This window comes from Haemaphysalis longicornis, unplaced genomic scaffold (genome assembly GCF_048455015.1).
Source record: "Haemaphysalis longicornis isolate Haplotype H1 unplaced genomic scaffold, Haemaphysalis longicornis Haplotype H1 scaffold_2, whole genome shotgun sequence".
Taxonomy (NCBI): Eukaryota; Metazoa; Arthropoda; class Arachnida; order Ixodida; family Ixodidae; genus Haemaphysalis; species Haemaphysalis longicornis.
Genome location: NW_027526295.1, coordinates 188,383,445 through 188,400,722, shown reverse-complemented (window position 1 = coordinate 188,400,722; position 17,278 = coordinate 188,383,445). Strand labels below are relative to the sequence as shown.

The 17,278-nt window shown below is 45.9% G+C and overlaps 1 protein-coding gene across 4 annotated transcripts in view; it reads left to right on the top strand.

Annotated features, from left to right (window-relative positions):
- LOC144169656 (luciferin 4-monooxygenase-like) overlaps positions 1 to 16,489 on the top strand; it is a 41,872-nt gene extending 25,383 nt beyond the window's left edge. For 3 of the 4 annotated variants that reach the window (XM_077698923.1, XM_077698920.1, XM_077698921.1), the window contains 7 exons: positions 4,378 to 4,481; positions 5,298 to 5,494; positions 7,619 to 7,787; positions 10,284 to 10,556; positions 12,263 to 12,407; positions 13,409 to 13,669; positions 16,096 to 16,489. In XM_077698923.1, coding sequence (XP_077555049.1) covers positions 4,378 to 4,481; positions 5,298 to 5,494; positions 7,619 to 7,787; positions 10,284 to 10,556; positions 12,263 to 12,407; positions 13,409 to 13,669; positions 16,096 to 16,223 — 1,277 coding nt within the window. In that variant the 3' untranslated portion in view covers positions 16,224 to 16,489. The remainder of the gene's footprint in view (positions 1 to 4,377; positions 4,482 to 5,297; positions 5,495 to 7,618; positions 7,788 to 10,283; positions 10,557 to 12,262; positions 12,408 to 13,408; positions 13,670 to 16,095) is intronic. The other variant, XM_077698922.1, reaches the window with a different exon arrangement.
- The last annotated feature ends 789 nt before the right edge of the window (positions 16,490 to 17,278 follow it).

Here is a 17,278-nt window from a genome sequence, read left to right as displayed (position 1 = left end):
GGCTGGCAGACCATGAGTGTCAGCGAAACATTGACTGTGGTGCAGGACGCATGGAGGTAGAGGCAGCCCTGATAATGTTCAAGCGCTCGCTCTCCAAGAATGGGCTGCAGTACACAACCGTGATGTCCGATGGAGATAGCCGCACCATGCACGGCTTGAAGGAAAAAGGCGTCTATGGGTTTATCCCCTGAGGCCAAGAAAGTTTGCCTTCCAGCTACATTTATTTTCCCCAAAAGACTCTTTTGAGGGCCAACAACATGATGCATTTGCGGAAAACGCACTGCGCAGTGTCCCACCCCTGTATCCTCTCAAACTTCCAGCATAAAAACCGCGAATGAAATAGCCTCACCAAAGAACAAAAAAGGGGGGCACCTAAAGCAAGTTTCACCCTCACACTTTTGCCGTACACAATATTCTGGGTACCACAGTGCACTGTAATAGATGATGGCACTTCACGAAGGACTGTTGCAGTTTTCACGACGCCAGCAAGACACCACCAGATTTCACAACGCTAACAAAATGCCAACAGATTCGAAGTCGATAAATTTTGCTAAATTCCTGTTGGGGTCCGTTACTTGGCCTTTTGTATCTCCAGTTCTAGTTGACATTTTTGGAATCCAAAGACAGATTTGAAAATGGGAAGAACATGTCTTTGTTACTGGGAAATTTTGAAGCTACACTACTGATGGTTCATCTCATAACACATGGCCAAACTTCAAATGCAGTTTTCTCAGTTTCATGTTTTTGGTCACTTCCCTCAGCCTTACGCAGCTTTTTGGAAACTTATTTTTGCTTCATAAGGTCAATCTTGGTACCATTTTTTTCAGTACAGCCTGAGGCAGCCGATGACATTCTTAGTTTTTCTGTTTAGGCTACGCATAAATGATGACTTGCAGTTATTTTGATGAGCCAAAATATCCAATACTGCCATTTTTTGTACTTGACATATTTTTTTAGGATGCCGTGACTTTAGAGAAAAACGAAGAATGTCATCGGGTATGGGAACTCTCTGGCTATCCATTCATGTAATTAAAAGCGACAAAATGCAATGCGAAAGTTCATTAAAGCTGCGTAAGAAATTACCTAATTGCGGTTTAGACTTTGTATGATAACTTTTGAACTAACAGCACCAGCTCAAATATAATTGCATATTTGAAATCTACAGAGAAAAGCACATCAGTGTGCAAATTTTCATAAGTTTCTACCCATAAATAAAAAAGTTAGTTTTAAGACCCTCGTCCCCCCTTAAGGTCCTCTCACATCAACCTTATGGGGCCGACAAACAACTCCTGCTGCGCCTGTACACAGCGTTGGTGGGGTCTCGGCTCGACTACGGCAGTGTCGTGTATGGGTCGGCTACAAAAACAGCACTGAAAATGCTCGACCCAGTGCTGCATCTTGGCCTTCGCCTCTCATGTGGCGCATTCCGCACTAGCCCTGTTGAAAGTCTTTATGTCGAGTGCGACAAATGGACCCTAGGGCATCAGCGGCAGTATGTTGACCTGTTGTATGCATCCAATATCGTGTCTCTGACCAACCATCCTTTTAATCCCATCATGAACGATACATCAATTTTACTACTCTTTTTAAACAGGCCATCCTTTCTCTCTGAGTTAGGGAGGAGGCTTCTGCACTCAATGTCCCCCTTTCAGACACGCACAAGACACCCATTCATAATTTCATCGCACCATGGCATCTTCGTCCTGTAACATGCGACCTGTCATTCACTCTTGTAGAAAAAAATAGGGTACCCAGGAATGCAATTCTGCAGCACTTCCTGTACCTGCAGGACAAGTACAGGTGCGCAGAATTCTATAGCAACGCGTCCAAAACTGGTTCTACTGTCTCTTGTGCAACGCACGGACCAAATTTTAAAGTTATCAAAGCAATGAATTTTCACAGCAGTATTTACACGGCAGAAGCGTATGGCATTTTACTGGTCACATCCTCGAACATAAGATTCCAAAGTCCATCGTCTACACAGATGCTCTACGCGTTGTGCAGGCATTGTCATCAGGAAGGTCGTCAAAAACTATGTAATCAATGTTCTTTTAAAGGTCATAATGACTGCATATGCTTCAGATTTAGAAATAACCATATGCTGGGTACCAGGTCACTGTGGGATCCCTGGCAATGAGACCGCTGATCAAATGGCTGGTGCTGCTGCTCTCATGACCACAGTTGACATAACAGTACCTTACACCGACCTAAAGACACACATCAGACGACAGCTTCGTAACACATGGCAACTACACTGGAGTCAACAAACAGACGACAAACTACACGTAATAAAACCACAACTGGGACGCTACATAACTGACTCACACAACAGATACATTGAAGTCACCCTGGCTAGGCTGCGGATAGGCCACACACATGCGACGCACTCCCACCTGCTCACTGGAACTTCGGGACCCACGTATAGCAGGTGTGGAAAGGGCCTATCCGTGGTCCACATACTAATCACATGCAGACCACTTGACACAACACGACACAAAGATATCCCTGAATTATAGAATTATACAGACGACACATTCCTTTGCACCTATCATATTTTTAGCCGACGAACCAATGTTTTTTAGTCAGCGTGTTTTTAAGTTTTTAGCTGAGGTGAACTTTCTGCAGCTCTTGTCATATCACGTGTAATCATCCTGGCCCTATACACCAGCCATCTCCATTTTCTTTTGTTTTGCATAACTTTTACTTTTAGTCACATGTTCTAGTATTTACGGTCTCATCACAATTCAGTAACTTCTTTTTGGAGCTCTTTGCCCATAGTCGGCCTTGCCAATAAAACCCAACTATCATCATCATTGAATTTTGGCCTTTAGGAGGGTAGATTGTCGTCTTTGATTTAACTCTGGTTGCATGGTGCAAGTTTTGTTTTTAACGTCGGAGCTGTTGGACAAGCCGTAAAGTCGCCGTTGCCGGAATAAGTACCAACAAAATGAAAAGCGAGCGCTCCCGGCGCGCACAATAGCTTCGCAAAAAAACACAATTTCCAGCGTTGTCGTCAAGCACTACAGCGCATGTAATACTTGGCATGAGTAACACGATGATATCGATGCATACGACGATGACTACTACTAGGAAAGTGCAAAGCGGAACGTGTAAAGAAACAATTTGAAACTTGTGCAAATTCGTGGTGATGCGTCCTTCGGTGCTCGCGTAAAAAGAAATCCTGCAGCTTTGCTGTGGTTCAAACTTTGCGCTACTTATGGCAAGCTTCGCCAATTGAGCTGTTGGAAGTCTGCAATGCTCGCCGCGAAGGAGACAACTACCTCTTAGAAGCATATGTATGCGATTGCTAGCACCGCAACAGTGCAAATAAACAATGATACCGAAACTTAACTTCTCCTGCAATACGTACCTCCAGCAGCTTCGCCATTCAAGTCTCGGGCGTAAGTGCAAGCTTCCCTAAATTTTTCAACCATCATTATTTAAAAAAGGGGCAGGCCAAAGAAAAACCAAGTTGAAGCCAGTGAAAACCACCAGCTCCGCGGTTTCCTCAGTCCTCGCATCTCAGCTGCGAAGGTGGAAATTTGTTTCTTCAACAAAGAGTCAATACTGACGACGGGTCCTATGAAGGAACATTTTGCTTAGTGGTCCAGAGCTGCAACGGAAGGGGAGTTAGGGAAAGCACGACTAATTTGTCCGAAACTGAACAAATCGTTCGGCAAGTTGCAGCGTTGTATTCGACTGCTGGGATAAAGCTATGCATCAATGACGCCTCGCTTGCTTCCGGTTTATAACGACGCAAACAGCGGCGGCAGTAGCTGTTTGTGTCAAGTTTGATCAGCCTTTCATTGGCGATTTCTCAGCAATTCGGGCACCTTTCCCACAAGATCGAGGCTAAAATGGCTATAGGAAAGTCACTTTCGTTTGAAACCAGCTGGCTGGTGTCCATCAGTGTCCCTTTAACGCACTCATAGAGGCTTTGCTATCAAGAAATCTCTAAAAGTAACAACAAAAAAGTGCGGATTCAACTTTCATCACCGAGAAAAAGACTAGAAAATGTAATCGGGAGCTCACCCGTTTTACTCGGTATGATACCTGCACCTCTTACAAGCTTTTTTTTTATATTAAAGGGACACATTAATTAGAGGAAACGTTGTCGTGAAGCTCTCCTCTTATTTTTCGTTATAGCCGTTGGTTCGGCGTTGAAAAATTGTTTGGTAGTGAATAATTAACGTCGAAGCTGAAGTCTCCTCAACTGCGTTCCAAATAGCGTACTTTTTGTGCTATGAAAAGCGTCGGCGATGTTTGAAAGGGAATCAGTTCGCCAAGCTGGTTCCTGTACAACTAAGATCATAGCTGTACTACTTTTATGCGCTCGGTGTATATAGTGTGCTCCTCACTTCCTTTTTGTCCTTGCAGGGGAACTGAGGTACCAAATCGAGGACAGCAAATGCGAAGTCATTCTAACGGATAAGAGGAATTCCTCTAAGGCACTGAAAGTTATGGAGGAGATTCCTTTAAAGGTTGGAAAACGTTATTACCCCTTTTTTTTCTTGACAAGCTATGAATTCAGGGCTCAGACTGGAAGCTAGCCTTTAATATTCATACACTTTCCTTTGCTAAAAGTAATAGAACAGGCGAATAGGTTGAGCTATGACTACAAGTATCCAATAGTAGCGGTTAAATGAAATGGCGACAATTTTGGAGCATGTGACAGCCTGTAACGCAGGGAGGGGAAAATATACCTGTGTTCTCCATATCCACTATCTAACACAGTTTTTTCTTCTCTGTGGCAAACTTTTGGTCTGGAGTGTCTAACAGAAGACGGGTACGTGAAGCTATAATCCTAATTGCAAAAAGTCAGGCGTTAAACGATTGTTGTTTTTAGAAGCAGTTTTAAAAATGCGCCGTATCTCGCTAGAACTGACAAAGTTAAATTCTTTCTTTCCTCGTACAATAGCTGATTGGAATTCTCTTATAGAGCCCGCATCTCGTTCAAAATGATGTTTGTTGCTTTGTGTCACTGGCAGTTCTCTTACAGCCCTTACATCTCGTTCGACGTGACGTTCGTTGCTACATTTGTTTCACTGTATTCATGTTCCATTGCATTTCTTTGTTTGAATACTATGTAGTTACCTACCCTGCATGGACTTTCAATGGTTCGCAGTATTACCTAAATAAAAAATAAATAAATATTGCGTCGTATTGGTACCCAATGCATTTTTGTTGAAAATTAGGGTTAATTTCCCAGGAAAGCTTGCGGTGTTTCGGTGTTTTCGCTTCTATTCGCTCCCTCATTGAAATAATATATTTTAAGCATTATCTATTGTCTTTATCAGGCCTTCGCCGTTGGAGATGTACCTGGTTTCGTGAATGTCCGGGACTTCCAAAGTATTTGTGATGATGCAGCTGAAGAAGTGTGTGTTGACACAGCGGAAGACGTGGTTGTGATTTTGTACACGTCCGGTTCAACAGGTCTGCCTAAGGGTGTGGAAATAACGCACAAATCTTACGTAGCCACATTTCTGTCATTCAGGTAAGTTTAGCAATTCTTTCCGCAGAAAAAGCGAAATACATAGACGCAAGTTATGCGAGGAACAATGTACGTTAGAGATTTGTACCGAATGTGCTGTGATTGGGGTTTCGATAACTTTCATTCAGCAGAGAGAAATTTTTTATTTGAGGAGAAGAGACCGATGGTATGGGAAAGGCACCACGAGAAAGCGCCCCTAGTCCGGCATTAGTTGGCTTCAAGCCTTCGGCAGTCCGTCTTCGCTCGCGTCACCTGGTTGCAAGCTTGTATTCATGTCTGGGCTCGCCAGGAAATCCCTCCGCTGCTCCAAGGTGCGGTCGGGAAGGGGCGGGGGCAAATCTGTGGGGCTTTGGCATGTCCATACCGTGTGGTTAAGCGAGCCAGGCTGGGGATAGTAAGCTCAGAGGGAAAGTTGTTGGGAGGGGAAGATAAGGTGGCGGCGAATCCAGACGAACAACTACTCCCATCACACCCGCCTCCTAGTTGTAACTTCCTTCCGGGAGAGGCAAAGGGTTGTGACCTTGTGTGACCTTACAGTGTGACCTTGTAGGTCCCACTATTAGTGCATTGGCCTTTACGCAGTAAGGAGGTTGCTGGGAATTGTACTTGTTTACACACTCGAAAGCCCATTCTCGCATGCCGACAATGCAACAAATATGGTGCAGTGGGAAAATTGCTGTGTAGTAGAGTATGTCTCACCTCTTTGTCACTGGCCAATGTAACAGATCAAATGCAACTGCAAAGGTTCTGAACTAAATTATTACTACGAGATAACGAAAGACACTAAGGAGGCTGCATAAATCTTTTGTCTCGCTAACAGCTTGGGGACTCTAACAAAAACAAAAAAAAAATTACCATTTAAAAAAGATACTAGAATAATGTGCTACCTGGCTGACCAGCCGTTTGTCCACCCCCGATTCTTTAGGGAACAAGCCTAATTCGCTCCCGTCGTTGTGTATGAAGGAAGTAATTGAATATGTGAAGCCCTTAAACTTCCATAACGAACTAACACTGTATTGAAGTTTTAATAACTCCATTCCGCTGTGATAAGGCGTTTGCCATAATGGTACCACGCAAAGACGTTGGTACAATGAACGTAAACACCCACGTCACCCACATTTATCCTGTTCCGAGGGCAGCTCATCCTCCATTTCATAGGAGCCGCTCCTATACGGTTTTTGCATGACGGATACAGATACCGCAGAAAAAACTATCACAGAAAAAACTGAAACTATAAACGAACAAAATCGTTACAAAACGTCTTCGATACTATACCATTAAAGCACTGGTCTTGGCGGTGGCCAGTCACGAAGACAGCGCTCAAGTGGATACGAAAATTATTGGGCGTGATGGCCGGGACACACATTACGGTGTAACATCCACTGACCCTTTTGGATGAGAAGAAATAACTGAATGAGAACTGGAGCTGGACACTTCTGTAAGCTACCGCGAACAAATTTTCACTCCTTTGTCGACCTAGACTTGTGGGAAGCTACATAACCGAGTATGCCGAAAGTAACCTGTTTGCATTGAAACAGATGACGCTGTATATTATCTAGGTGTATAACTGCTGCTTCGTTAACAATCTCTTCTGTTCCGGATTATTGTAGTCGGCACACATAGATGTAATTAAACCCTAAACTCTTCCCATTGATCTCCTTAGCTTTGTGTTTTTGAAATAGATATTGATCTTTCCGAATTTCGTATTTGCCTTTCAGTCAATTTTACGATTTACCGTATAGAGCTGCCAGACATCTTTCGTCCTCTTTCTTTGAACCCATAGAATGCCTACACGCTTTCATTTTTGGAAGTTTTTTTCTAAGCTTTCTACTTTATGCTGTTATTCCAAAACAGGTTGCAAGGAACATGTTCCTCGATAGGTACCTTGTTTGAAAGGTTTCAAAACCTGACATCACGACACATGGAGTGCGCTTCATCAAGTATTGCATTTATCCTCTATCTACGGGGCGTTAACATTCTACCAAGCACTTTAAGGCTGTCTTAGGGGAATACAACGCCACTAATAACCATATCAGCCGATTCAAGTGATATGTCGTTCTCAGTGTTCAGGAACGCTTACGCTACGATAGTATATTACACCGTGCTTTACAAATGTGTTTTCCGCAGCAAACTTGGATTTATCACTGAAGACGATGTCTTTCTTGCTTGGAACCCGCTTACACACGTATCAGGCTTTACTCTGAATATGTTTGGCCCCCTTCTCGGAGCCACAACGATTGTGCGAGAGCCTAGTTTGCCTCTGGACCGGTTCATAGACGTCGTGGAAACATACAAGGTAAGACCTTACGCGTGTCCGCTTGAAATATCTTCTAGAAGAACATAACATGAAGCGAACATGTGACTACAGATTGTTCTAAAACAATATAACACCGGAGACCCAACGTGCTGACACTCGCCCTAATTATTTTTATGTGGCATAGAAGAATCTGGTAAATATTGCTTGTAAATGTTCGAAGTCCGCAGAATTACTTTTAACGCAAAATAGCCTATCTTATGGTGTGGCGCAGCCGACAGTAATCTAAATGATGGCCGCCCAAATCGGGACAAAATGGACAGGGTAGCGTTGCCGCGGTCAAGTCATTAAGAAATCTAACTACTGTGGCACTTCCGTCGGCTCATGTGATAGGAATGCGAAAACATGATGACAATGAAAATCGGTACCAATCTTGCTGCGTACGTATGTTTCAGTATTTTGTAGCAGCCAAATGGAATTGGTGAACCGGCCGTGTTCTTCGAAGTGTAGGTGTCAACATCGTGGCCAATCACCTTGTGCGGTTACATGACCTGTTCGAAGACTGTTCAGAACTACGTAGTGAGGCGCCACCAATCGGTTCTCTGGTATTTTCATATAACCAGCCACGCACATCCTGCGATATAGGAGCGACGAATCACCGGGGGAAGCCATTATGCTTCGGCAATCAAAGCAGTAAAACAGTTAAGTGTAAAGTCACGGCCACTGATACAGGGAACACGGAGCGGCTGGCCGCACTCCGCCAAGCGCCACGACGGGCGCCACAGGAAATATTGCGGCGCACCCGGAATCAGTGCCAGCGGCGGAGTTAGCTGAGCGTCGTCTCGTCTGCTACGGCTAGGTTGCGAAACCTAGATTGCGCGCGCACTTCTGACTACACAAACCATGCGTGCGGCGAAGTGAGAGGAGGCGTAGCAGACGACGCGAAGCAGGGCTCCGCCTCTGGCTCTGAATGCGCTTGCGACGCAATACTTCCCGTGGCGCACGCTCGGTGGTCCGAAGAGCGCGGCCACGCGCGCCGTGTTCCCTGTATCAGTGGCCGCGACTATACGTCGAAAGCCGTGTTGAGTCTTCCTTGACATAGAACAGCGGTAGGAAACCCGCGGTCTGTGAGGCAGTATTATGCGGCCCCCAGCATGACGTCAGACCCCCCCCCCCCTGTTCCAGAGCGCCCGGCCCAAATTCGTTGCACTGGGCGACGCGCCGACAGCGGGGCCGATTCACGCCTCGTTCAATTCAGAGCAAACCGCCCCCGGCGGACAGGATGAAGCATGCACCGCCGCAGAGTCGCCTCTCCTTTTGCGTCGCGGCGGCTCGGCTGAATCATCCATCGGGTGAACGACCGGAAACCGTCAGGCCACTACTTGCCTGGAGGCGGCGTCGCGGAGACGGCGTGGGCGTCCCCCTCCCTTTCCCCATCAGGGCGACTCGGCTGACGCAACCACTTCGGTTCCATTTGTCGGATTTCAAACTTCCGCCAGCGAGAGTCCTGATTGGAGCGATGCAAACTTCTCGGGGCTCCAACGAACTTACGCGGAAAAAAAAAAAAAAAAAAAACCCGCGCGGAGGCATTCTCCGGCGGCATTCTCCGGCAGCACTTCTCAGAGGCAACGAATGGAGAGGTGCTGTTGCCTTTGTGTGGGTCATGTAACGTTTGCTTACCCTTGTACACACTCTATATAAATGTTACATCAACTTTTCGTCGGCTCGAGAGCTTCATCGCTCTGCTCTGCGCTGCGTCGACAGCGGACGGAGCAAGGCAACCCCGCTACAACGGTGGCTGCGCTCGGATGGCCAGTCGCAACAGTGGTGGCTGCGGTGAGAGGGCCCGGTCCCAACAGTTGTGACAGCGCCGGGATGGCTGATTCCCAACACCGGTGACAAGCTGGGATGCGAGTCACAACATCGAACATCGAAGACTGCGGTTGGATGCCCAGTCGCAACAGCCCTCCCCCCCCTTCCCCGCCCCCCCCCCGGTCTCCTCGTCACTTCCAATCTAAAGGCCGAAAAGGCAGTTTCGACGTGAAATGGTGTTAGACAGGTACAAGAAAACAATTTCTATTTCAGATTCGCAGAGAACTGTTAATTCACCAAAATTTTCTTCGTTATCTGCAAAGCCATCCACCCCCCTCTGTTAGCCGTCCGGCCCCTGCAATGTCGGCTTCATGCAATTCGACCCTCAACCTGAAAAGGTTTCCGACCCCTGGCGTAGACTATGGGTACGCCCGCTCATGGATTCGATTCCACACGCCGGGAGCGACACGTAGCTACTGCAGGTGCTGAAGCCGGCACACGGGGCCACTGAGATGGTTACAACTGAAACTATGTTTGGCATAGGGGGCGGAGGACGTGTGGCAAAAGTTGGTTTGCATGTTTCTGAACCCGGAGCAAGACGTACGCAACGCGCTGTACAAGAATGGCCTCCCAGGCATTATTATAGGTCGGTCAATAGATCTCCCATGAACTTTTTTGCGTATTAAAACTGCGGCTGTTAGTAATTTTTTCCAATCTTTTCTCCAGGTCTCTAGCGTGGTGTTCGTGCCAATGAAGCTGCAAATGATGATCAACGAGGCAAAAAGCACACCAACACAACTGCCCCACATTGCAAAGATCGTGTGCGGCGGCAGCGCCCTCACAAGCAGTTTGGCCCGTGACATTTGCGAGATGCTGGCGCCTTCCACGTTGGCTAATTTGTATGGGCTGAGTGAGACTTTCGGTCTGGTGAGCGCGACTAAGGTTGGCGAGGTCACAATCGATCATATGGGACCCCCTGCGCCTGGCTCCGAAGTCAAGGTAACTAGACTTCCATGGTGCGCTTTGGCACGCTAACCCCTCCAGCTCAGAAAAAAATAAATCTGGAACGTATTAGAAAGTGCGTTACAAACAGGTTAAAGTCTTAGCAAGTTTCTGCACAAAAGCACCAATAATGTGGTGTCATTCGGCTGCGAAAGCGTCCCTTGATTTTAGTCCTTTGCAAGCTTGGGAGATTCAAGCCATTCGAACTATGCGCCTTCTACGATCAACATGGCAACTAAACCCCCGCAGTGAGTTGGGCGCACCTTATAGGACAAACTATCTCTACACGCCCATTTAGGTGTATTTTTACACAGTTAATTAGCTCAACTAAATTTGAGCAAATTCTCCTGAATGTTTTGAAGACGCGAGAATTCCTTTGCCTATCTTCTTGACGGCCACAGCTTCAGCATTTCGCCCCCCCCCCCCCCCCCATGCAGGTGTAGGCAGTGTTTGGGCGAGGGTGATTCAGAAGTAAAAGACGTGGTGCCATCTGGCCACCTGCGAGTGTACCCTGTAGCATTCTTCGTTGTTACCTCCGCACATCCATTGAGGTATCGATTGCGCACATGAACAAGCAGTAGTGAAGTGCGCACTTATGTGCGTTGTGCAGCCGAAGAAAAGCTCTACGTTTAGAGAGTCTAGGACCACGTTGTTTCTTCAAACCAAGTTTCGATGATAACATGGGCACAAAAAATGGGGAGTAAGGTGAACAGGGCAGGGGGGAGGGTCGAGAAGTGGAAGAAAGGAAGGCAGAACAGCAGCATGAATTCCTGCCCAGGAAGACGTCTCGCACACCTACGAGCCTACACTCTCGTAACTCCAAGGTCTTCGATTGTGCATATCACTGGCGCCAGCAGGCTAGGATTGGATTTGAAAAGACTTTATTACCCGCCGCGATGGCTCAGTGGCTAAGGCGTTGCGCTGCTGAGCACGAGGTCCCGGGTTCGATTCCCGGCCGCGGCGGCGCTTTTCTGATGGAAGCGAAAAGCAAAGACGCCCGTGTGTACGAGATTTCGGCGCACGTTAAAGATCCACAGGTGGTCAAAATAAATCCGGAGCCCTCCACTACGGCGCGCCTCATCGCCTGAGTTGCGTCGGCCCGTTAAACCCCACAATCAATCAATCAATCAATCAAGACTTTATTGACTCAACGCGGCCAACCAGATTGAATTTTTACTCACTAAAGCTAAACCTGTGCTAGAATACCCCATATTGGACGACGGATTCATTTAGGACACCCGAGATATAAACGCGCTCCGAGGCGTAGGCAAAAACACTTTTGTTATGCGCCTTCATCAGAAACTCGGCAGCCATGGCCGATATCTAAGCAGCGGCTCGTGATCAGGAGCGTTTTACTCTTGAGCTACCGAGACGGGCAGAGCAATCACAAGCCTGGCCCAGTGGAAATAATGTAAAGCAGTCACCTCCTCATAAACCTTGTCGATCACTTTCGTTCCTTTTTTTCACTGCTTTTAGCCTTACCGATATGTTATACCTGGTTATCGAATCCACATCATTTAAGGTGTCTGCTCACGAAGCAAGCAGACACGCTGCGGACATTTCTGCTAGGTGTACCTCGCACAGTTCGCGCGTACGCATGCCGGAAGGGAGGTCCAATTCTTTATCTGCTGTTACGCATTCATTCCAGCTTTCCATTCGGAACGGTAAATACATTCACCGTATCCATTTTTCACGGTTTTCAGGTGGTGGACGTCAACACTGGAAAGACTTTGGAGCCGTTCGAGCACGGAGAAATATGTGTCAGGAGTCGGAGTGTCATGAAGGGCTATCATGACCGACCCGAAGACACCGCCGATGTCCTTTCCGCTGACGGCTGGCTCAAGACAGGTATCGGAAGGGTCCAGTGATGTATTGCGAGAATTGAAAAACAGACATTTTTTCTCCTAACAGACACATGTGCAATCGCTGCGGTGGCGCTTCCTTCATGTTACCCGTCGGCTTAAGCCAGTGTCTCGTGCTCCAGCAGCAGCCAAGTGTTAACACCTGCCACAATTTGCCTTTTCTTGCTTCCATAAGATGGCTCATGCAGTTGTGATGGGTCGTGCGAATGAACGCAATGAATGGCGCAAACAGTAAGGCATCGGTAATATCATTTAATGAATAAGGTAATTCATTTTGCATCGCAATAGGTAAGCAAAAAGTCTTACTGATGGCAATACGTAAATCAAGATTTTGGTCAAGTGCGCGGAGACGGGCCATTTCGAAAACGCAGTTGCAAATTTTTCAGCTTTACACTCACTTTGGGAGCAATATCCCTTTTTAAGGTATTGATCCTTAACAGAACTTTAAGCTACAATAACCGCCGGACGTTTCATTCATTAAAAAAAGGTTTGTCATAGAATGTGTGCATCGTTCCAGGTGATGATTTCTTAGTTTGTACGTACATGTGCGACATCCCAAAGGAAATTATTATCATGGTAATTATCAAGCTCCTCCCTGCGATATCAAAAGGTCACAGCTGTGATTCGGACCACGATACGGGTAAGTTCCCGGGAGTGTCGTCATCCTGCTGTTCGGAGTACGAAGAGCTGGAGCACTGTCCTTCTCACGTTAGAGAGGCTCTGGTCCGAGAATAGATGGTTGAAATGCTCGAGGCTCGATGTTGTCATTTCCGAGCAATGGTATCACTATCCCTGCTCCCGTGAGATAAAGTGATTATTCGAAGCATACGAGCGTCCGCACGTCTGTGCACATAGACGCACTTCTTCACATCTAGTGTTCTTTTCGCTGTCTCCAAGAGTTCAGTTAACTCTGAGGTGGCACGAACGATCGCTTTCAAATGAGTGATATGAGGCTGCCTCGTGAGACGCCCGGTATGCGTTGTGCAGGCGATCTCGGCTACTACGATCGGGAAGGCCATCTGTACATGGTGGAGCGGCTGAAGCAGCTCATCAAGTGCATGGACAACCAGCTGGCCCCCCGCGAGCTAGAGGACATCCTCCTGACACACGACGCAGTAGCCGAAGTGGCCGTAGTCGGAGTTCCCAGCCCCAAGTACGGCGAGGCCCCAGCCGCGTGCGTCGTGCTCAACAAGGCCTACACCGAGCCCCACGGTGTAATTGAAGAGGAGCTCAAGAAACTTGTGGCAGGTCGACCACTTTTGCGGAATCTCCAGCTTTCTCGGGCGGCTTGCCATGTAGATGAGATAAACATTGCCACTATTTAACATTACGTTCAATGATTGCGTACGGCCAGCAATAGCCTGACCATTGAAGCCTTCAGAACCACCAAGACGCTATAGTGCGGGGAGTTAGCTGTGAACGTCCAACCTTCTACGTCGATTCGTGTCTGTCCATCCGGTGTGTAAATTGGAATTTTATAGGATGAACTGTCACAGCAAAATACCGAGCTCTGCTTGCGATGTTCGCGTTGCACATTGCACAAATGGCTGACTGGAGCCAATATATCACTTGCGGATGCGCGCCAGCTGCACGACAGCCAACTCGGAGCGGCAGCTGTGATAATTAAGGGAAGGGGTGAGTGAGGCTCATTAGTTCATAGTAACTAAATCAGGGCTTATGACGGGACTAAATAGGATATGCACACACGTAGCTCACCAACAGAGAAATTTATTTGCCGGAAGACCATAGGTATGAAAGGCCCAATAATTCGGTGTATGATGCAATACGAACGACCACTTATTACTGCGTAGCATTGTTTGCCGAGCACGCCCCCCCCCCCCCCCCCCAAGCCAGGACCGTGTAACGCCCGCTATTCCTTCCTGTAGTCGTTATAAGATCGTAAATGGAGATAATTTGTCGAACAAAACTTAGGAAAACCAGAACAACACGAAATTGAGACTAAAATACGGAAAATGGCGAACCGTGTGATGTTTTGTGTTTCCACAAAACTGCGGAGTTTGCGCAAGTTACACCTGTAATCGTTACAATGGCGTAAATGGCGATACTAGGTCAGATAGGATTTAGCTATAGCAAAAAATTGGCAGTAAGGAACCCAAGACAAGCGGCATAACAATTATACGCGTTATTCGACAATTCCTTGAATTTCTGCTGCATTTTTTATGAGCTTTTGAAAGCTGTGCGTCGTAGGGACACGGCTTCCAGGTCAATCCGGAGCACCAGAATGATCTTGTTTTCAGTGGCCTTTACAAAACAGGAAATTATTACATGATTGAGGGCTGGAGCCTATAAAATACACAAAAAAGCTGTAATGAAATGAACGACACATGCCCTTTTAATTGCATTTAGACATTACATTCATTACAAGTACCTGTACCCAGCACCGACGAGCATTGCAAAAAGAGCCCTTCTCTTGCTAATTTGAGATTCCTCGGCCTTCTGAATTACTTAGCTATTTTGAACTACGAACAAGTTAAATTTTATAGTACACAAACGTGGGACGTCTGTTCCACGGTGGTTTTGTGATGCGTCTGGTATGTCTGTTATGACACCGGCTGAGGCGTTCTTACGTTTACGTAGCCATTTGAGCAGTCCAATTTAATGCAATTTTTTTGCGGGCGGGTTTCTATAAAACACATGTGGTTAGTTATAAAACTGCTGCCACCCTCCTCTTTAGTAGCCCATGTAATAACAGTACGCGCGAATTACCGATCGTTTACAGCTCCGCGCGAAGCGACTGCAGGCAAAGCGACTCTCTGCAATTAAAGTAGTCTTAGCAGCCACTTGCACTTGTTTTTCTTCAAATATCTGGATAACATTTAACTCCAGACTATTCGCGAAAAATTTGGCTTTGCCGCGAAGCAAAGCCAAACAGACAACCATACGAACAGACTTAATAGACTCTTAACAGACAACCATACGAAGATTCTCAAGCACTGAGGCACCTTCGCTGTAAAACGCAGAGTGCAATACCATTACGAAGTACGATCTCACAAATAGCTATCACAATGTTTGAATAGTTGAGCGCCTTGCGCACTTTAGAAAATCCACTGCTAATCTGCAGGGTAACTGCCACGCGTAATTTATAAAAGCCGCGTCCAATAGCTTCGGTTTTCAATGCATGTTTTTCATCCTTTCTTGACGTAAAATCAGGCTTCTGTTTCTTATTTTTACGTAAGTCGGACAACAAAAATGGCTTGAACTATAGGAGAAACTAGTAGGCGCGGAATACACGCCCAGAAAGACACTTTTGTGGGCCAGGTGCCTACAACGTTGGTCTTATTTATTTCGTGGTGTAACTCGCATATAAAAAAAAACCGACTTGCCAGTTGAAGTCCTGTTCAAGACTGACATTGGAAGTGAGTCACTCCTAAGATCATCATCAAATAAAAAAATAGGTCCATAAAGAGACTTATAAACGAGTGCATGTGCCCACAAAGTGGGGTTTACGTAGTTGTAAATGCATTTCGCGTAGGACACAAGCATCTTACTGCGTAAATATTTTCGCAGACCATTTCCTGTTCGTAACGAACTGAGACTGCAATATCTCCATGCATACTCACAATGTATACGTAAGCTATCCAGTGCCATGAATTCATATTTAGCAGAAACCGGGTCTTCTTTCGCACGTCATTAATTCTTCCTTTTTTTTACAGGACAGTTGGCTTCGTACAAGCAGCTTTACGGTGGAGTAATTTTTCTCGATTCCCTCCCGAGGGCGGAAAACGGAAAAGTACTCAAGAAGGACCTGGTGGCCAAGTTTGCAGCCAGACCCGTACAATAACGAATGAAAATTTTGCATTTCTATCCTGCTCTTCAATTTAGATGTCTAGTTAACATTGTTTGCTTCCGCTTCATCATTTTTTTTGCGTGGAGTAATATTTTATCTTTTACAATGTGCGCACATACTAGGGAGTTTTACCTGAAATTTCTGCAAACATTTAATAATGGTACCAAACTTTAGCTTAAATTTACATTTCAATATTACTTCTACTTTACTCAGAACTTAACAGAACGAAAAAAGCAGTACAATAACGTTTTATACCCTCAGATGAAGTTGTAGTGATTTTGTATTCATGCAGTGAGCTTTACTGGTGGTGTAAAGTTTCCGAAAAACCGGTTTATATGCCATGTAGCCCCAGAGAAGCTTCATAAGAATCCACAGCACTATACTGTTCGTCATTGTTATGTACGATCATCTTCAAATGAAGTGCGAACACTCTAAAATGATGGCGTACAGGTAATTGCCCGTCTAATAAAAATTGCTTATGCTAGCGATTTTAACTGAAATAACCTGTAAAGCAGCGATTGTTTAATGTACTCCTGTTTAGCCATCTTTCTCGCTGTGTTTCTGGTAAACCAGCTGTGGAGTGACCAGAATATGCCAGAGGCGTGAGTTGGGAGGTTTCATTTAAAGAGGCATCGATTGCCAAGATATCATTTTTAGTGCCAAAATGTGTTAAAGGTTGCAAAATAGCGTTTGACAAAGTATATTTGCACCTACGGTTAATTTTAGAGTAATAAAATTCAGCAAGGAAAGTGTTCATCTTAGTCGGCATAATCAAATTTTTCTTGTCACAGAATTCAAATCATTACTCTCCTTATGACCCTTATTTTCATAACTGGGTCGTTAAAAAATTACCATGCCAGAAAGGGCACGTCATCGTATACGCTATTAACGAAGCTTTCCTACTCGTGACAAAACTCACGTCAACATCAACCTACTTTACAAGGCGATTGGCCACATACATGCTTACTAAATTTCTACCATAACGCCACAAAAACCATGCACTCCATACGGGCCCAAGATATCTGTGACATCAATTTCGGCTTCTCCCA